The sequence below is a fragment of the Mesoplodon densirostris genome, chromosome 17 (assembly GCF_025265405.1).
Source record: "Mesoplodon densirostris isolate mMesDen1 chromosome 17, mMesDen1 primary haplotype, whole genome shotgun sequence".
In the NCBI taxonomy this organism is placed as follows: Eukaryota; Metazoa; Chordata; class Mammalia; order Artiodactyla; family Ziphiidae; genus Mesoplodon; species Mesoplodon densirostris.
In genome coordinates this window covers 24938966-24960966 of record NC_082677.1, presented here as the reverse complement: position 1 = coordinate 24960966, position 22001 = coordinate 24938966, and the positions used below count along the sequence as shown (strand labels likewise).

Genomic DNA, 22001 nt, shown 5'->3' with positions numbered 1-22001 from the left:
TCTTAACCATGTGGAAGCTCTGGTAATTGTTCAGCTCACCAGTCCCTAGTGGTTGTTCCTTTCCCAGTGTTTGTGAGTCTTGTCCAGTTTTACAGTTCTTTACTGTGGTAGGACTAACCTGGTACTAGTTACTCCATCACAGCCAAAGGTGTAAATGCCAAGAAGGAGTTTTTGACCATCTCTCAGCTTCACTTTGGTCCTCTTCTCTTTCTCCTTTAGTCCACTAACTCTACCTTCTTTTCTCCTACATTTTTCTCTCAAGAACACATCATTATTTAGTGAAAGGATCCAAACCAGAAACCAATTCTTGTAACTCAATCCAGTGTTATTTCCACTACACAATATTTTTGTTAATTTCCTGGGATTAAAACAATAACAATTCAGTCTACTTTTAAGTTGCTTATTACTTGGTATATTCCTTGATTTTTTTTTCCTCTCTCCCCTTTGGTAGATCTACTGCTTATATTTTATTTTTAAAATATTCAGAACAGGTTCATTGATAGAGCTAAAAACAATCCATGTTGAGAAAATCTATTTGACTAAAAGCTATCCCTGGACCAGCATTCTGACCACGCAAAATTAAATAATCCACGAAGTGTTTTCAAGGAAGGCAAGGAGACTAATAACTTACTGCTTCATAGTTTTGACTTCCTTATCTCACACCTGAGATTCATATAGCTTATGTTTCTCCTTGTGAGCTATTTTAGCTTCCTGTTAGAAAGTGGGCTTAGTCTCTACATATTTTTCTTCTAATTTAAGAGCCTTTATGTTGATGAAAACTGCTTTCTGAATGTAATGTTCACCACTCTTTGTCCACAAAATATCTATTAATTCATGTTTATAAAGCATTAGTCACTTTAAAAATAAATTTTGCATGGTTTTATTACCTCTTAAGGAGAGGAGAGATAACAGTAGGAGGAACAGAAATGAAACTGGTATATTAAAAATGGGCCTTTAAGAAAGTATTTTTTAAATTGTACTGGGAGCAAAATAAATGACTAAACCAGATCTTAAGAGGTTGTGGGTTTTATCCTCTTACCTGTGCAGCTGGATATATTCTCGAGGTCTGTTGAGCAGGTGAAGGAATCTATCAACAATCTTGTTTTTTCCTACGCCCTGTAATTACACAAAGAAGCATCAAAAGTAACTTTTGTCTGGAGGTAAAACAAACCAGAAGAATCTCTTACCAAAACCTACTTACTGTTTTAGCTTATTGTTAATGAAAACCAAACGAGTAAACGTATACAGCACATCTTCTATGACATAAAGGTTTTTCAAAAAAAATTTTACTTCTAAATACACTAGCCCTAAGTTCTTATTTAAAAGGAAATTCATAATTATTTTTAGCCTTCTGTGACTTATTTTTTCTGTTCTATAATTTTACACTGACGTGCAGACATTAGAGCAGAATATTATCTATTTCAGATGTGAAGAATGGCATTAAAGGAAATCAAGTAAGTGTAAAAACGATGATTTTTCTAATCAGCTCTTCAGAAGTGTGGTTTTCGTTATATAAAGATAAATATAATACTGTATGTCTGTTTTAATCAAACACTAATTTCTTCTCCTTTTATCCTACTTTTTAGTCCTTTAAAACCTTGGAAACCTAAAATTATAACCAGGGTTTATTAATAAGTCTCAACTATATCTGCTCTTCCTAGAAATGCCCTCATTTCTCATCCTCACTTACTGATGGTGAGAGTTGCTGTCCTTTCGTAGCAGACAGACTGTTAAAAATGGAATCCACTCCCATGCTACTGCTCCATTTTAAAGTCTTCACTTAGAGGTGGAATACTCTATTAATGGGATGTAAATCTTTTAACAAGTGGGTTGTGTGGGAAGAGTAGAAGTAGTTAAAAAAGCTGAGTTCTGTAACATATGTTCCAGCAATAAATAACACTTACTGATTTCTTATAATGTTTACATTCGAATGTATGGTAAAATAGCTATGTGAGCTTTAAATGGCGTGTTGCAATCAACATAAAATTTTAAGTAAATAAATTCAGGTGAGTAAAATGTGTGTTAATATATCAGCTCTGTTCAAGAAACCTAGAGAAAAACATATATCATAAATGCACTGTAATGTCAGAAATACAAAGGATTTCTTGAAAGAAACAAGTCACGAAAAACTACTATGGGGAGGTCCTGCTCCCTCCCCACTTCCAAAATTACAGAATCAGCCATGCCTTTTCAAACTCCTCCTGAGCACTGTTTTAGGAGCTTACAAGTCCCATAAATGTAGGACAATGCAATGTGAAGTCCCAGGCTGCCACTAAGAAGCTCTTTTGCTATGTCTTATTTAAATATGTTTTAAAAAAAATTCAACTGAGTAAATTTTAAAGATCTTATTTTTTTAAGTAAATTTATTTATTTTTGGCTGCGTTGGGTCTTCGTTGCTGCACGCAGGCTTTCTCTAGTTGTGGCGAGCGGGGGTTTCTCTTGCTGCGGAGCACAGGCTCTAGGCGTGCAGGCTCAGTAGCTGTGGTGCACGGGCTCAGTTGCTCTGCGGCATGTGGGATCTTCCCAGACCAGGGCTCGAACCCGTGTCCCCTGCACTGGCAGGCGGATTCTTAACCGCTGAACCACCAGCGAAGCCCCTAAAGAGCATATTGACTTTATTCAGTGATTCATGTATTGGGCAGCATCCCATCTAGCAGACAGAAAGGAGCTCTGAGGAACTATACAAAATGAGAGACTTTTATAGGCAGAAGGGAGCAGGACAAGGAAGTTATACTAGCAAAATTGTTATACTAGCTTGGGACAAGGTCACTTTCCTTTAGGGGAAGGCAGGGGGTCTATCAGGCAAATGACCTCACTAGTGCTGATCAGTGATTCCTCATTGGCTTAAGATTCCATTTCTGGGAGAGGCTGAAACTGTTACCTAGTTAAGTCTGGGTTTTGTGACGTAGGATTTAGCATAAGTGACTCCATCTGGGGCCAGTTGTCTTGTTTTTAACAAATGTTAGGGTCTTCAGAACTCCAACCTCAGATGTCTTCTAGTTCCATATACTGTCTCTGGGAAACTCACCCACTCCCTCCCACTCCCTTGACTTCAGTCATCACATATGGCTCACACTTCTTTCCTAAGCTCTAGCTGAGATGAGACTCCCTATTCCTAATTGTGAACTGAACTTCTGCACCAGATGTTCATACTAAACTCATTATGCTTCCACCCAGACTTACTCTTCTTTTCTTTTAACCCCAATATAACAGTATTGTCATGTACCCAGCTGCTCAATGAATGAATCTCGGAATGTTTTTGTCTATCTTTTCCCTGATCTCATTCAAACTGTCACTAGAATCTTTGTAGTCTCTATTTGCAAAACTTTTTTCCTTCCTTCCTCCCTCCCTTTCTTTCTTTTCTTTCTTTCCCTCCCTCTCTCCCTCCCTCCTCCTCCCTGTCTCTTTCCTTCCTCCCTCCCTCCCACTCTCACTCTTTCTCACTCTTTCTCTCTCCCTTTCCTTCCTTCCTTCTTTTTCTTTCTTTCCTTCTTTCTCTCTTTCTTTCTTTCTCTTCTCTCCCTCCTCCCTTCCTTATCTCCCTTGTCTAATTTATCAACTGTTTTAGCACCTAACATTATAGGTACTGCACTAGTTGAGTAGGATACAACGGTAAATAAAATAGCTACAGCCCCTGAGCCACACTTATAGCTTACAATCTAGTAGGAAACACAGACAATTAAGCAAACATAATAGATATCCATGTGATAAGTGTTCTGCTGTGGGGCATCCAAAAGGCTTGAAGACTTAACTAAGGGCTCAGGAAGTCCCACTATGCACAGTGATATTTCAGTTGAAATATCAAGGAATTAAAGAGGTAAAGGGAAGGAGCAGAAAGAGGAGTGTTCCAGGAAGGGAGAACCATATGTGTAAAGACTTGTGGGTACTAGTGAGCTGGAGAGCTGGACAGGTCTGAGGGACGTCAAGCAGCAGGAATGAGGAAGGGTGAGAAAGGAGGCTAGAGCAGGAGGCAGGGTCTAGCTCTGGGAGTCTTGGAAGCCACGTAAAAGCGTTTGGACTGTTTCCTGAAAGCACCAAAAGGCCACTGAAGCAGAGGAGTGATAGGATCAGATTTTCATTTTTGGAAAATCACTCTGGTGAAATGATCCGGCAGAGAGCAAGACTGAAAGCAAAGGAAAGCCGTTTGGAAACTCCTTAGAAAGCTCAGGCAGGAGATGAAGGTGGCTTAAAGTAAGGAGCAGAGAGAAATGAATGTATTTAAGAGATATTGAAGGGAAAGAACTCACAGGACTTGGTGATGGACTGGATGTGGAGAAATCAACCTTTCTGTCTTGGGCCACAGGGTGGAAGGTGATGCTACTTATGACACATGAAATAGGGGAGGGGAAGTACATTTGCTGGGTGGGAGAGGAAAGTCTAGTTTAAAAAAAGGCAGTTTAACTGTGAACATGTTCACTTTGCAGTGCCTGCTTCCCATATCTGCTCCTTCCTGTCTAATTCTCTGTCACTACTCCAGGGCAGCCCATCATCATCGTGCTCTGACTCCTAGAAAGGGTCCTCTTTGGTCTCCTGCCTCTGGACTTACAACCGGCCAGTCCACAATTTGTTTAGTTATTTTTCTAAAACAGAGATCTCATCAGGTCATTTCTGGCTTCATTTGAAAAGCTCTGATTATTCCTTCAAGGAAATGCTAAAAGCATGACCTAGGAAGGAATTTCTGTAAATATCCTGAGCAAAAGGAAACAGTTACAGCAATTTGCTCTTTCCAGTCATCATTTTCACCTAGAACAGAAAATCCTCAGGGTTACTTTTTTTTTTTTTTTTGCTGTGCGCGGGCCTCTCACTGTTGTGGCCTCTCCCGTTGTGAAGCACAGGCTCCGGACGCGCAGGCTCAGCGGCCATGGCTCACGGGCCCAGCCGCTCCGCGGCATGTGGGATCTTCCCGGACCGGGGCACGCACCCGTGTCCCCTGCATCGGCAGGCGGACTCTCAACCACTGCGCCACCAGGGAAGCCCCTCAGGATTACTTTTAATTGAATAAATACATAAATAGTATCTTATTTTTCCATTATAAAAACTACACATGTTCATTTTTCTTAATTGTAAATTTCGAAAACAAAACACTACCCTATGTGCACCTGCCAAAATAAATCTGTTACCGCTTTCATTTTGTTCCTGTGCATATTTATCTTTATTTACTAGTCATTATTCTGTATATACAATTTGTTTCCTTTAATTTTAAAAAGCACAAAATAAATAGTTTTTACATCATAATTGACTCTTACTGAGGAAAATATTCAGTGAGTGAAAATTTAAAAAGGGAGAAGCAACCTGTAGAATGAGAGATTCTAAAAACTACAAATTGTCTCATAAGGATGACACTTACTGTTATCATTACCGTCCCATCCCATTGTGATCTTTGTGACAACATACTAGAAAGAAGGACCTTCACAGAGGTAAGAGTCACACGGCCCTTTACAGGGTTAGGAGGAAGAAGGGCTATATTAAGCCCCACAGACACGAGGACAGGAGGTAAAGCTGCTTCCAGCTTCTGGGAGAGAAAGGATCAGAGATATGACTTCAAGAACTTTGAGGGCTTCCCTGGTGACACAGTGGTTGAGAGTCTGCCTGCCGATGCAGGGGACACGGGTTCGTGCCCCGGTCCGGGAAGATCCCACATGCCGCGGAGCGGCTGGGCCCGTGAGCCATGGCCGCTGAGCCTGCACGTCCGGAGCCTGTGCTTCACAACGGGAGAGGCCACAACAGTGAGAGGCCCGCGTACCGCAAAAAAAGAAAAAAAAAAAAAAAAAGAACTTTGAAAGATTCTGGGACTCTTTCAACGTTCTCAGGCTCATTATTTCAGTTACCCTGTTTCCTCAGAGAGATTAGAAGTAAAATCCTATAAAGAAAAAGAGCGTGCCTTCCTGGACTAGAAGATACAGGACTGGGAAAGTCTATCCATATCTTGTCAAGGAGGGCAAGGAGCGGAGCAGGAGAAAAGGGCTAAAGAGGAACGGAGAGCAGACAAGAGAAAATGGGTCTAGGGGTGGGATCTGGGCTAAGAGTAATTGTCCTGGGACGGAAATGTTGAAGGATCCCTCACAGCGGATGAACTTGCATGCGTGCCATGCTGAACCTCTGCCAAGTCTCACCCAAACAGCAGCCAGCCGTCTCCAGAACCTTTGTGTGGCTGCTTCTTTGCTGAGGTTGTTTTTTCTGACTCAGTTAGGCTGCCTTTCCCCATCTCTCTGCCATCTTCCACTCACTCCTTAGTGTTCTGATGAAATGTCCCAGCTTCTCTGAAGCTTTGCCTGACTCTCCCAGTGCTTTCTCTCCTTCAACTCGGAGCACCAGCATGGTTTCCTCTTCGCGTCCCTAAACCACTGTCTTTCACAGGCCTCACCACACTGTACCTTAGTAATGTGTCAGGTGCCTCGGCAGAAGGACACACCCCTTGAGGCCGGGATCGGCCCTCTTCCGTGTCCCTCTCACCGGCACGCACATGTAACCTGCGGGTAATAACTATTAACATTTGAGGAAAGGAACGAAAAGGAAAGGGCAGTCGTATGATGTGCTCTTGCTAAAGGAGGTAGAAACCTCTTTCAGGAACATTCTGCTCCCTTTGTGTTAACAAAGAGGAGGAAAATGACATTTATGGAGCCCGCTGCTACATGCATACACGCTCTTTCAGTGCTTTACCACTCAAATCCTCAAGCCAGCCATGTCAGTAGGAGGTAATGCTCCTGTTTTAGAGAAAAGCAAACTTAAGTTCTAAGCAATTAAGACCCTGCACACAATGGGATTTTGAAGGCAAATCCACTCTGACTTAAAAGATTGGGCTGTTTTCTGTTTCACTATATGGCAAAACAGAATGTCAGGAGGTAGCCTCCCTGAATTGCTTTACGTGGGAGTTTATAGGCTAATGTCGTGGAGTCAAAGATCAGTTACTCCAAGGTTATAAAATAGTCTAAAACATGTGTCCAGGAACTCCCTGTATGGTATCCAAGGTTCAGGAGGGAGAAGGTGAGGAAGTCAAGCTGGAACTTTTCTTCTGAAGTAGCTTTTTAAATGGACACCAGGTGAGTGTTTGCCACAGCCGGTGTTCAGCTTTCCCTCATGCTCTCTGAGGCCTCTTATGTTTGGGCCTTCCTTCCAGTTCCCCCTAATTCTTCAATAACTTTCACAGCTCAGTTTGTATAATACTTAAAGACTTTTTTCATAGGGTCCTAATTTTCCTTTTAGAAAAGCTACTGTATGGATATCATCAACAAATACCAAGTGCAGTCAAAAATAACAAAAAGAAAACTAACATTACAACAGAATCAGGAGAAATAAATTGCGGCTGCTTTTTTATAACCATAAAATTTCCATCAAACGTTGAAACTTCTAATTCTTTGTCCAAAGTGCCTGAAAATATACTCATTATACTAGCAGTTGGGAGACTCAGACAATAATACCTCCTTAATCTGTCTCAGGTGCAGGTTTCTACCACCATCTTTATTCATTTGAATAAAGAGGGACTAGACAAGCTGATCTCTAAACACTATCTTATTCTAATATTTTAATCCAATAACAAAATGAGAGGTCACTGCTTTATGACTCACTGGAAGTTTCTTATTTTCCAAATTCTGTCAGTGAACATGCATTACTTATGTAATCAGAAAAAAATTAACACTAAATAGTACACAATCCCAAACATTTCCATAAATGGGTTCCCTGTAACAGAGTCAGAAAACGGTACCCGGAAGTCAGACAAAACGACATGCTTTTCAATCGCACTACCAGTTTGCATGGCTTTAAACCTACTTGTAAAGTTCCCTGGCAAAGTCAAAACCTCCTTTTCAAACAGGAACAATAAAATCCACCTCCCTGCACTTTCCCTTTGAAATAATGTGTTGCTATAAATGGCAAAGATATATTCTTTGGTAGTTTGGTCATTAGGTATGACCAAAGCATCCGTAACAAATACTGTGGGGAAAAAAAATCAATGTGTCTACAAAAGTAATATACAAATTCAGAACAAAGGCAAGAAAAATATTCACTAAGAAACACTGGACAGATAAACTGAATGTTAGAGAGAATGTGCAGCATGGCAAAGAATTTCCATATTGCAATTCAGGCAACTTCATAGCAAGAGGTTTGAGAAAGGATACAAAATAATGTAATATAAAATAAAGATGAGTGTCATTATATTTGATGAAACCAAATATTCCATAGCCTTAGGACTCCTAGGCCGCTGTAGCTACTAGAAACAGGGCACATTTAGTTATCAAATTCCCTGCTGCCACTACCAGCTGGGGACACAGGCGGGAAAATTTCTGGACAAACTGTTCAGCCCCTCTACAGATATTACATAAGTATTCTGGCATAGCAACATGGTATATTTCTGATGTGACACATTAGCAATCTGCCAGGGCTCAGTTCAAATGATTAATTAACAAAATTCACACATTCTTTAATTTTGGCAATAAAATATTCACAGCATCTCAATACTAAATAATTCAACAAACATTTACTAAGCCTATACCAGGAAAAAACTAAGTCCATTAATTACAAGCCTATAATTAATAGATTGTATGAGATACAAAGGATTATATAGAATTATGTAATAACAATGTATATAGAGTCCTCCTTAGTGAGTATTAAATGTATGTTTACTGATTTTCATAGTGTATAAAAGATTTCAAAATTAAATGCTATGAAAATTCAGGGAAAAAAGCCTGTGAAGAAATTCAGAAAGAAATTTCTAGGGCTTCCCTGGTGGCGCAGTGGTTAAGAATCCATCTGCCAATGCAGGGGACACGGGTTCAAGCCCTGGTCCAGAAAGATCCCACATGCTGCATAGCAACTAAGCCCGTGCGCCACAACTACTGAGCCTGCGCTCTAGGGCACGTGAGCCACAACTACTGAGCCCTTGTGTCACAACTAATGAAGCCCATGCGTCTACAGCCCATGCTCTGCAACAAGAGAAGCCACCGCAATGAGAAGCCCACGCACCGCAACAAAGAGTAGCCCCTGCTCACCACAACTAGAGAAAAGCCCGCATGCAGCAACGAAAACCCAACGCAGCCAAAAATAAAATAAATTTATTAAAAAAAAAAGAAATTTCTAGCCTGGAAGAAATGAATATGGTTTAATTTCATTATGTAAATTAATCAAGAAGTTAAATTGGCTTAATGAAATTTACTTTAGAAAATACTTCCTCATTGGAAGTTCATTGATATTGGTATAATTCTGATAAAATGTTTATATTCATGAAACTGGGTCAATACCTCTAAGGATAAAGAGAACAGGAGAGGGCCTCCCTGGTGGCGCAGTGGTTAAGAGTCCGCCTGCCGATGCAGGGGATACGGGTTCGTGCCCCGGTCTGGGAGGATCCCATATGCCGCGGAGCGGCTGGGCCCGTGAGCCATGGCCGCTGGGCCTGCGCATCCGGAGCCTGTGCTCCGCAACGGGAGAGGCCACAACAGTGAGAGGCCCGCATACCGCAAAAAGAAAAAAAAAAAAAAAAAAAGAGAACAGGAGAATGTATCTTTCAACTTTCAAAGGGACTCAGGAGGTACATCAACTACATGCAATGATCATGCATTGTTTGGATGCTGATTGAAACAAACCAACTGTAAAATGACACTTTGGAGATAACTGAGGAAAATTGAAAATAGGGTATCAGAGTATATGAAGGGGTTATTATTAACTTGTTAGGTGTAATAATGGGATTGTGATTATATTAGAGATAAAAACTGAGCTACTGTAAGAAAAATGCATTATGTAAAAGAATGATGTATTAAAAGACAACATATAGATAATATGTTCAATACAGATTAAACAAGATGAACAAAATGCTGATAATTGTTGAAACTAAGTTATGGGTACAAAGGAGTTCATTATATACCCTACTTTTTATAGAATATATTAAAAAGTTTCATAATAGAAAATTTTAAAATGCCCTGTATGTATGTAAAGCATAGTTCCTGGCCTATTACAAGCACTCAACATAAGTGAGCTATTATACACTATTATTATTGTCGTTGTATTACTAGTATAAGAGTTAGTGTGGTATGGTGAAAAAAATGCATGACCTTTGGAGATCTGAGTCCTAACTCAATCATTAACTAGCTATGTGATCTTGAGCAAATATTTTAACCTCTTGAGTTTCAGTCTGCTTATTTGTAAAGTATGGAAAATAAAAATATTTATCCCAAAGCGTTGCTGTAGAACTAAATGAAATGATTTTTTTAAGTATATTGGAAATTGTAAAACGTAACAATTATTACTATTTTTAATCCTTGCTCATAAGAAATTTGTAATTCAATTATAGATGAAATTAAAAAATCACAACAACCTTAAAAGAAAGATGAATTAGATAGTGATAAAATACTATAAACGTTCACAGGAAAACAAGATTATTTCTATTTGGGGGTGTCTAAGACAGGCTTCATAGAGGAAAAAAATCCGAGCTCTTGAAAACTGTAGGATTTTCACAGGCAAAGATGAGGGGAAGAAGCACCATATGAAACAAACAATATGAAAAATGGCTGGGAGAACAAAAGGGCATAGTATACTTAGGGAGGGTAAGAAACTCTGACCTGGAAGAACTAGAACTATACAAGAGGTTTAGAGCCAGGTCATAGGTTGTTTTGAGTGTTTCCCTATGAAAGAGATTTTATCTGATAGGCAAGGGGGAGCCACTTTCAACTTTTAGCAGGAAAATATTAATAAAATTAAGAGTTGCTTTCTAAGATTTATCTCACTGCTGATAAGTCAGAAAGTGCCATGGAATTGGAAAGAGTACCTAAAGAATCAGCACTCTAGAAACATAAAGCACATGGAAGTCAGACAGAGAAGGCCTCCCCTATGAAAATCAGCCAGAGCTGACTCTTTATTTTTTAAGGAAGACAAAATATATTAGAATTTTGGTAAAGGTAAAAAATATAGACTGTGGAATACAAGGACAGCTTAAGTATAAAAATTTCACCAGAGTGCTATTATCTGGTAAAATGATACAAAGGACTCGCTTAAAATGGAAAAAAAAAAAAAAAAAAAGGTTGACAAATCTGGCAAATTATTGGACTATATTCATGTAGAAGTAATTGTGAATTATTAGTTGTGCCTCATTAAATATAAATTAAATTTTGATGACTTGCTTTGCAATTTGCCTAACATCAGAAATCAGGAAACATTATATGCAGATGATTAAATTTTCATTTCTTAAAACAAATACTATATATTTTAAAAGTAATTCTTACATAAGGGGGGTACCTGAGCATTTTAGAACGCCACATTACTAAAATATTTCTTCCTTCAAGTATCTGATAAAACGCAACTGCCTCTCAAAACTTAAGTATTCTTATTCAGAAACATAAGTTTATTCTTACGGAGTTTTTTTTGTTTTTTTGTTTTTCCCGTACGCGGGCCTCCCACTGCTGTGGCCTCTCGCATTGCGGAGCACAGGCTCCGGACGCGCAGGCTCAGCGGCCATGGCTCACGGGCCCAGCCGCTCCGTGGCATGTGGGATCTTCCCAGACCGGGGCACGAACCCGTGTCCCCTGCATAGGCAGGCGGACTCTCAACCACTGCACCACCAGGGAAGCCCCGTTAAGGAGTTTTTAAACAACAAAAACATTATGCACCTATAAGCTGAATCTATAACCCAAAATATTCACAACAAATGCTTTGTATATCAAATAGAATATAGCTCTGTAAATCAAAAGAAAATAAGATATGGGGAGGAAGAAAGCTTATTCTTGAGTAGAGTTGTGACAAAAAAAGCATTACTGGCTTGAAAGTAAATAGCCATTTCTCTTTTTTCCCTGTCAGTAAAGCTGAAATAAATAGAAAGTCATGCTATGATTTTTTTAAAAAGCCAGCATGAAACTCCTAATTGCGTGAAAGTTACATGTAATGTTATAATTACAGTAAGTAGAAAATAATGCATGTAGCAGCATACTAAAGTGGTTCTACGATATGAAGCATTGTATACTTAGGGAGCATCAAACGTGTAATTTCAGGGCACCCTATCCCTTTTGGCTGACAGGCAGCAATTCTGCTTCATTTACTGGACAGTCGATGTGCTGTGCCATAACATCCCACAAAGAAAATTGAAAAGATTAAAAAAAAATTTTATTTCACCAAAAGAAGATGTGGCCTACTTTATTTTGCTATGGTAAGTGATTTTATAGACTTGTTTTTAGCTTCCCAACTGTTATGAAACCTTGTCTAACGTCAAAGATTCTTAGAAAAGATAGTATTACATGGAAAGAAAAGATGGGATTAGGCTCAATAAAGATGATAAACCTTGAGATACCTCAAAATCAACACGTATTCCCTTTTATTTCCTCATTGTAAAAGTTGCTACTGGTAACAGCAATCTTTCAAAACATCTCTAAATTGACAACTTCGACTATTGAAAAGTTTCTTTCATGAACTTCAGCCAGGTTTTAGTTTGCAAAACAGAAGGCTGGGTAAACTGTATCAATCTATAGACAGTTTGTATTAACAGCATTCATTACACTTTATTGTATAATTATAACAACCTACTACTGGCTTCTCTGCCAATATTTAATCCCCAAAGCTTCAATTCTAACTGACTTGTTTTTTTGTTTTGGGGTTTTTTTTTTGAGTAGTCATCATGTAATGTTTTAGAAAGAGAAAAGGAGCCTGATCAATTGCTACAAATGGTTTACTTAGTTTCAAACTAAATCATGTAATTGAAATAGGTGTTTTCCCAGATGGTTGTCACTTTTCATTTGAGGGAAAACACCAGTGACACTACCCCGTGACAGCTGAGCATCAGTAGACCTTAACTTACCAGCTGTAGCTTCACTTCCTGGTCTTTTTCTTTTCTCATTGTTTTGGTTCACAAGACGGATAAAGGGTGAAGATGAGAAGGTGTGTAAGATATTAAGGTACTGAAATACCACTGATAAATAAAGTAGGGTGTTTTCAAATGTATCCACGGAGGACCTGAGTTACTATGACTGCAAAAGTACACACTCCTGAAAAAGATATATCTCCTAGATGATCAGGACTCGGAGGAAAGCACGGGGAAAGAGAACACATAACTGCATACCAGTCCTTAGAAAAACACATGTCCATGGGGTACTTGTTCTGCATTTGCTGGCAAATACTACAGATGGCTCCTTCCCCCTCCTACACACCAAATGGAAGCAATCAAGGGTCTAACCATAATGACCCTTATGCTAAGTGAAATAAGACAAATAGAGAAAGACAAATACTGCATGGTATCACTTATATGTGGAATCTTAAAAAGAAAAAAAAAAGGTTGAACTCATAGAGACAAAGTAGAAAAGTGATTGCCCAGGTCTGAGCAGTAGAGGAAATAGGGAGAGGTTAGTAAAAGGGTACAAACTTTCACTTATAAGGTGAATAAGGTCTGAGGATATATTAGTTTTTTATATATCTATATATATAAGTTATATAATATATAATATTATATATATTAGTAATATATATTATATATTAGTATAACATGGTACCTACAGTTGATAACACTGTATTGTATAATTGAAATTTGCTAAGACAGTAAAACTTAAATGTTCTCACACAAAAAAGGTAAATACGTGAGGTGATGGATATATTAATTAACTTGATGGGGGGAATCCTTTCAGAATGTATGGTTATATCAAATCATCATGTTGTACACTTTAAATGCATTTTTTTGTCAATTCTACCTCAATAAAGCTGGGAAAAAATAAAAGTCTGACCACAGAATCTTGTTCATATCTTAACACAGATGTTAGTTTTTGAAAACAAGTTTGAAAGGAAATGAAGTTGGCTAAGGCACTCAAAAAGTTCTATTTAGATTTTAACCAGCCACCTTAAATCCAGTTTTCACTCGCTGACTTGGTAAATGTAAGTATGTGCAAAGTTATATCTCATTTAATTAGCTAAATACTAATTAGCACTTAATTATTATTAGAAAAATTAAATAATTAGTGTTTCATTATTCTGTCCTAGTGATAATGCTGCCAGTCTCTGATCAGATCCCATCAGTAATATAATCATACCCAGTTGTTTGGGCCATTTAAGTATTTTCTCTTACTCCTTAGATTCTGTCTTATTCACTGTTTCCTTCACCAAACAGTTGCAAATTTACTGAATAAGAAATTTAGTCAATTTGTCTTGGAATCTCCTGAAAATAAACCAAGTAAGCCTAAATTTTAAATTGATATTACTTCTAAATCATTTTGGCTACTCATTAGACATTTATTCTAGGCAGTCCTCTAAAATATATTTGTTGAATGTCTATTGTATGCAAGGCATCAGGGAGGTTGCAAAAATAACTAAGACTTATCAAGGGGCTCTCTCTTTTCAGTAGAGAGGTGGCAGGTGGACGCATAAGTCTGACAGAAGTCAAAAGAAATCTAGAAATGACGTGCTGTAAGAGTTCAGAGAATGAGGCCAAACCTTCAGGCTGAAGTGCTCAGGATGACTTTATTAAAGAAGCATATTATGGAATATTACAGCCAGAGGGACCTTAGAAAACACCCATTCCAATCCTATCATTTTATAGATAAGAAACAGAAAGAAAAGAAAAAAGGCAAAGCCCTTTAAGGAGGAATAGCAATCTATCCAATATCACATACAGAGTTGAAAAATCTGCACAGGAAGATAGATCTATGGGTTCCCAGCTTTCTGCTTTTCCATGACACCACACTGCCCTCTGAGATTGGAAGGATTTCAACAGGCAAAGATGGGAGAAAGAAGAGAGCATGCTGGTGACAATCAAAGGCTAACATATAACACTGATAAGACGGTATCTGGAAAACAAGAGTGTTTATCTGAGGACATGAATTTCAGGGGAGAAACGAGACACAAGGCTGCAAGCGGAGTGGGATGAGACAATGGAAGACATCACATGATAGCCTAAAAGACTTAGACTTTTTCACTAGATAATTTCATGGACACAGGTAGCAGAATTTACTTATAACATCTAAGACCATCAGTGTCTTAGAGGTTTATAATGAAAGGATAAAAAAGCTTTCTGCCATGAAAAAAGCCAGCTAAGTGTAGCCAACGTATAACGAATACAATCTCCATTTTTCAATTTTTCTGTTTCTCCAAAGTGAAGGGTGACGGACTAGGGGTAAAAGAAGGGAAGACACCGATCTGCTGACGACAGGCGGGGTTTGTGGCAGCACTGACTGACAGACGACGTTTGTGTGAGGTCCCTGCCTCCTGCCTTGCACCTCCTGCGCATCTCTCGCAGGCTCTACCCAGAGGCTCCTTAGGCAACTCTACGCAAGCCTGAAAACCAGTGGGATCTCCCACCGTCACCGGATGCTGGGGTCCACCCAAGTATGTGTAGACAGGGAGCTGCGATTCGCTCCACCCAATGCCTAGCCCTCTGCCCTAGTGTCTTGTTCTCTTCTTTGGGACTCGAAATAGACTAGAGGTAGCACACTGGATTTCACAGCGACATTTGTATAGGACTCTAGAGTACTTGCAAAGCACTTTCATAGCCTCTTTTTAATTTATCATAAAGAAGAAGCAATCCTCTGCTCCACCTTAGCCCTCATCCTGTATAGCTCTCCCTAGCCCCCAGGGGTTAGAATGTTCTCCCTGTCTCTCTGGTTACTGGCTAGGCTCTAACTTTAACCGTTCAACCTAGACAACTCTTGTGAAACCCTGACTCTATTATCTAACTCAAATGTAAACCCTGCCTTTACCAGGAAACTCCTTCTGTATCTTACCCACTAAACCCCAAGGACATCAGTATCATCTAGGATATTTCAAAGCTGCTTGAACATCATAACTTGACCCCTAGGGACCTTCCTTTTGAAAGCCTGCTCCTCGGCAAAAATTATTCCTCAAGCCCCAGCTCTGTGTATTCTTGGTCTACTTTCTTTGCCTACTCTCTTGGTCTACTCTCTGGTCTGCAGCTGTTGAGATGCCAGCAGACTGTGTCTAAGGCCATTCAAATAACAACAGAAGACCTGAAAAAGACACACTGAGTATACCAGGGTTGAACCACTTCTAAAAAGTTTGTGAGGTACTCTGGGCTATGAAGCCATCATTTTGCAAAGTGAGATGAGAGTCGTCAGTTTTCAGAGTCAGATGAGAAGTTGACCTCCTAGGCTTCAATATCAAGTACTGAATACTGGACGGTTAACTGATCTTCAGCCTCCCACTCTGGTACATAGACTCATCAGGACTTTTTAAATAGTGAAAAAAGACCATGAACACTTCATTGCTCACCCTTTAATTCTTGTTCAGAAAAAAATAAAACAGAGTATTAAAGTCCTTTTTCACAACAGAGTGACCCACAGATTTAATTCTAACTGAGCACCTATCATGAGCCAGGGACTGTGTGAAGTGCTTTCCATGCATTATTTCATGTGACCCATACATTAGCCCAATAGCGTGCACATGATTTGCATTCCTAGGTTAGATATCAGGAGACTGAGCCTTAGTAAGATTAGCAATTTGCCCAAAGTCACAGCCATCTGGGAAAGAGTTGCAATTGGACCTCTAGCCAGCTAACAGCCAAGCCTGTGAACTCAACCAGTAAACCACTCAATTGGCCCTTTTTTATTTTAAAAAAATGTTTTTTGTAAGTTTGAGGGACTAAATAAAGAATATGTATTGTTTTTATAAGTTAAAAAACAAAAAGACCAAACTTCTTCTGAAAGCTTGTTATCCTTAATTTCAAACTAATTTAAAAAACCAAAGGTGCTGTTCATTATGAGTCTGTTCATTTCATTGAGGAAAATTATCAGAAGTCTCTAGATATAAAATGTCCATCCATTCCCTCCATAAACACATTCAGTATCTACTATGTAGCAGCAAGCACTGTGCCAGGAACTGAGAACACAGAGATGAGCAAGAGAATCATGGTCCCTGCCCTTGACGGGCATATAGACAAGTTGAGAAGATAGTCATTCTACATGTAAATACAGTAACATATGATGAGTGTGATGATGGGGAGATGGAAGGAAGTTATGTAGAAGCAGGGAAACCTAAAAGCTAGGGACGAGGGAACATGTCCTGGAGTTAGAGAAAAGGGGTGTGGGAAGGGGACTGGGAGTGCTCCAGGCAGAGAGAAGAGCATGCACCAAGGACCAGAGGGGAGATAAGAACTGAAAGAAGTTCAGAGTGGCTCAAGCTAACACCAAATGCAAGAAAGGAGGGAGCCAAGCATTAGGCCTGGAAAGGTGGGCAGGGGCTGTCTCCTGTAGGACACCGTAAGCCATACTGAAGACTACACCTAAGGGCGGTGGGGAGCAAATTTAAGCAAAAAAAGAGAGACTTAGATTTTATTTTCACAAATATCAATCTGGCTGCAGAGTGGAGAGTAGATCACAGTGGAAGGAAGGTTGGGGTGAAGTTATATTAGGAAACCACGGCTGTAATCCAGGTGATAGGTGATGACGAGCTGGGCTAGGGTGACAGACGTGGGAAAGAAGAGCAGATATGTATAAGGCAATTCTAAGGTTTAGAAGGTAGAAGACCCTTGTTGTTTAATTCAACTAGTCATTTAATTGGGGAAAAATCATTTCTAAAAACGTACTCCAACAAGGAAAAGAAACTTACTGCTTTTAAACTGCTACTATCATTTATTCATTAGTACCTGAGTTCCAGCCATAACTCACCTGGTTCCCAACCAATAATAGGTGTTCTCCAAGAAGAAAGTCTTTGAGCATATCTTCCATCACTATCATGTGCTAGAGGAAAAACAACTAGAGGTTAATTGTGTTTTGCATAATCAAGGTGAAATAAGAAAGTTAACTATAAAGATATCTTCATGGAAAGTAAAACATCTATTATAATAGACAATACTCAATTTGATTATTTAGATAAATTTAAAAGTAATGCTGTGGTTATAAAGAAGTTATATAACCAACTTGGTCACTGATATTGAAAACCTGAAATGGTCCCCCTTAGCAAGACTCAACCACTGACCAATACGTATTTCAAAGAGTTTTTATGGTTCAACTCAAATATTTTTCAGCTATTGTACTATGCAGTGTTGGCTTATAATTTAATATAATATTTAAATTAACACCAATGCAAATATACAAAGTCTTTCTAAAATAATTGGAGATTTCCATGGAACATTTTACATTGACTTCTTCTTAACCATTACCTTCAAAGTATATATAGCTTTAGAATTAAAAATATATTATTCACTTTCATATTTTTAAATTCAAATCATGACACAGTACAAAGAACAAGATTAAAGCTGTTCACAATAGGCACAGAGGAAATTACATTGCTCTTTTTGTATCTTGAAAAATAGGACAATCATAAGTAGGTCACAAAGGCTCATCCGGGAGTTGAAGGGAGAACTATATCCCAGAACAGTTACTGTCCCTATTACTTTCTCTTGGTTTTCTGTATCAAAACAATAATGGTCTCGTAAGTACTTACTGTAGTTCTCTATTTGTAAAAAAGGCAAATTGACCTTTTCTATCTCATATATGCTGCAGATATTTTTCTAGTTTGCCACTCACTTTTCTTTTTTTAACTTGGTTCATGAATTTTTTGACATCTAGAATATTTTCCTTTTTCTTGCCACATTAAACAATGCTTCCCTTTGGAGTTTCTTTTTTAGAAAAATTGAGAAAGTTATTTCCCTCCTTCAAGAACAGATAAGTATTCCTTAATGTTTATCTTGGTAATTTTAATTGTTTTAAACTGCTTGCAGATAAACCATAGAACTGGAGTTTTAACAAGGTTTGAAGTAGGGTGAGCTATTTTGTTCATTCTGGAATACTTTTTAGAATAAAAAGAGGTGTTATTAATAGGCTGGAACAACAAATGTAAACAGGGACTATCTTTTTTTTTTTTTTTTTTTTTGCGGTACGCGGGCCTCGCACTGTTGTGGCCTCTCCCGTTGTGGAGCACAGGCTCCGGACGCGCAGGCTCAGCGGCCGTGGCTCACGGGCCCAGCCGTTCCGCGGCATGTGGGATCTTCCCAGACCGGGGCACGAACCTGCGTCCCCTGCATCGGCAGGCAGACTCTCAACCACTGCGCCACCAGGGAAGCCCTAAACAGGGACTATCTTAAGCAAATGAGGGAAGGTACATGGTAATCCTAGTTAAAGGGGAGCCCTGGAACATTCTTTTTTTCTTAAATATAAATTTATTTACTTATTTATTTGTTTGTTTATTTATTTTTGGCTGCATTGGGTCTTCGTCTCTGCGTGCGGGCTTTCTCCAGTTGCGGTGAGTGGGGGCCTACTCTTCGTTGCCGTGCACGGGCTTCTCATTGCAGTGGCTTCTCTTGCCATGGGGAGCACGGGCTCCAGGTGCACAGGCCTCAGCAGCTGTGACACACAGGCTTAGTTGCTCCATGACACGTGGGATCTGCCCGGATCAGGGATCTAACCCATGTCCCCTGCATTGGCAGGCAGATTCTTAACCATTGCACCACCAGGGGAGTCCCTAGAACATTCTTTTAATCTGGGTTCTAGTGATAATGTGGTCTATAGACCTCTTCCTTCTAAGTAAGATGAAAAATCAGTGCCAATTTCCAGACAACATTAAGTTCTTACAGAAATACCTGGGCTAATATGCATGAAGAACAGATAGGAAAGTTGGAATAAGCACCTAGAGAGCAGGTAAAAAAGCAATGTAAACACTGAAAAATAATCTAAACTATACTTGTAATCTTCTTAACTTTTTCTCATGTCCTTCTACTTCATGCCCTCATTGCACCTAAGTTATTCAAGTCAACAAACATTAGCTAAGGCTAAGGTCACGGCCTATATAATTCTTTCCTTAACCTCTTGTCCCACTTGGTACCATAGACAATTTCTTAAAAGTCTTCTCTCCCAGTTTTCTCTCTCTCCTGATTCCCTCTTACCTCACTAACAATTTCTCTCTATGGTCTTTTGTATCTTCTTTAGGTAGAAGTTCCTTAAATATTGATTTTCTTCCTTCTTTTGTTCTCTTTCACTACCTTGTTACGTGCTTTCCTGGGGGGTCACAGTATAGGGCAGAGCAGTTTCTGCCTACTTGTACATGGGCACCCACCGGGCGAGGGAGGGCTATGTGCAGAGTTGGGGACCCACACATCAGCACTCAGCGAGTTACTTCTGACCCTGCTCTCCCTAAATCCTCTCATCCATTCCATGGCTTCAACCACCAGCTTTACACTGATCTTCAACAGCAAGACTTTTCTTCTTGACTCCAGCCAACCACCAACTTCACACTGATCTTCAACAGCAAGACTTCTTCTTGACTCTAGCCCTATATTTCTGAGCAACTATCGAACTATGCTAGCTATTTCCCAGTCTCCTCTAACTCATCACATCCAAAACTTGACTCATTCCTTTCTCCTCACCTCATTCTTTTTTTTTTTCCTTGGCGGTACGCGGGTCTCTCACCATTGTGGCCTCTCCCGTTGCGGAGCACAGGCTCCGGACGCACAAGCTCAGTGGACATGGCTCACGGGCCCAGCCGCTCTACGGCATGTGGGATCCTCCCGGACTGGGGCATGAACCTGTGTCCCCTGCATCAGTAGGTGGACTCTCAACCACTGCGCCACCAGGGAAGCCCCTCAGCTTCATTCTTTATCCTGTACTTCTTATCCCAATTCATAGCATCATCTTCTACAACCCGACCCTATCATCATCATCTTCTTGTCCATCTCAGTTGGCCCTTATCAAAAGCCAATTAAACACCAAGTCTAAGCTATTCAGCCACCTAAAAGTCCACTGTATCTATCCATTCTATTCCATCCCCACAGCTTTCATCTAGGTTTTTATCACGTCTGGCCTAGATTTTTATCAGCCAGTGTGGCGTCTCTGACTTCAGTCTCTCCTTGAGTCAACGTGCTCTCCACAGTACTGACAGTCACTTCTCTGTTCACAATCATGTCACTCCCCCCGCCCAAATTCCTTAAATGACTCCTAATACCTTCGGAACAAGGGTCACTCCTTATTTTTTTGATGTAGCCTCAGTCTCATCCCCCATCACTCTCCCACTGTGTGTTCCAATCACAGGCGCAATGTAGAATCTTTTTCTCTTCACTCTTCTGCTTACTTTTCCAGCAGACTATGTGCTCCGTGAGGAAGCCTCATTGACTTTCATCCAACACAAAGTTCCACTGACTCTACCTACCTCCCACATAGCCCTGCAATGTGTCCCCTCCACTCTGTCCCCACTATCACTGCCTTCATTCAGATTCTTCAGGTTCACCTGGACTATTGAAACAGCCTCCTAACTAGTCCCTCTCTGCCTTTGTTCCAACTCATAGACAACATTAAAGAATGAATGCAGGGCTTCCCTGGTGGCGCAGTGGTTGAGACTTCGCCTGCCGATGCAAGGGACACGGGTTCGTGCCCCGGTCCGGGAAGATCCCACATGCTGCAGAGCGGCTGGGCCCCGTGAGCCATGGCCGCTGAGCCTGCGCGTCCGGAGCCTGTGCTCCGCAACGGGAGAGGCCACAACAGGGAGAGGCCCACATACCACAAAAAAAAAAAAAAAAAAAAAAAAGAATGAATGCGAAGTTAACAAAAGTAGAAATGTGCTTCAAAGTTTTCAACGGCTTCCTCACTTCTGAATAGCTTCCAAATTCCTTAACTAGCAAGGCCCAGATAATCTGACCTTTTAACTCATCAGCCTCATCTCGTCACCCTTCCATTTGAATCTCAGCTCTGGCCATGTCAATTAGACATAGCTCCCTGAATAAGCTACACTCTCACATAGCCACGTCTCTGCAAATGCTACTGTCTCTGCCGGAGACTCTCTCTCAACGTTGCCTAGTGAACTCGTTTTCCAGGATCATTCCAATCTGGGACCATCACCTCATCAATGCTACCACGGTAACCTGTGCATACTTCCATATTGCTCTATAGTAACCACGTGTACTTGCTTGCTTTTTTCCCTTGACAGAATATGGCAACTTGAGCCCTGGGACTGTGTGTGTGTGTGTGTATTTTAATTACTGTATTAAGAAAGGCTTGACAGATGGTAGATGTTTTTTTAAAGTTTTTCAAATCTAAAGCTCATTAGGCTTAAGGGGCTATTAATCTCTCTTCCAATTTCTCCTCCTTACTACTGCAAGTGTAAGG

The 22001-nt window shown here is 40.0% G+C and overlaps 1 protein-coding gene across 2 annotated transcripts in view; it reads right to left on the bottom strand.

The window, feature by feature from the left end:
• The window catches only part of VWA8 (von Willebrand factor A domain containing 8), a 359147-nt gene that overhangs the window by 184155 nt on the left and 152991 nt on the right, over positions 1-22001 (bottom strand). For both annotated transcript variants that reach the window (XM_060079870.1, XM_060079871.1), the window contains exons 20-21: positions 17574-17645; positions 1040-1116 (exon numbers count right to left, since the gene is read on the bottom strand). In XM_060079870.1, coding sequence (XP_059935853.1) covers positions 1040-1116; positions 17574-17645 — 149 coding nt within the window. The remainder of the gene's footprint in view (positions 1-1039; positions 1117-17573; positions 17646-22001) is intronic.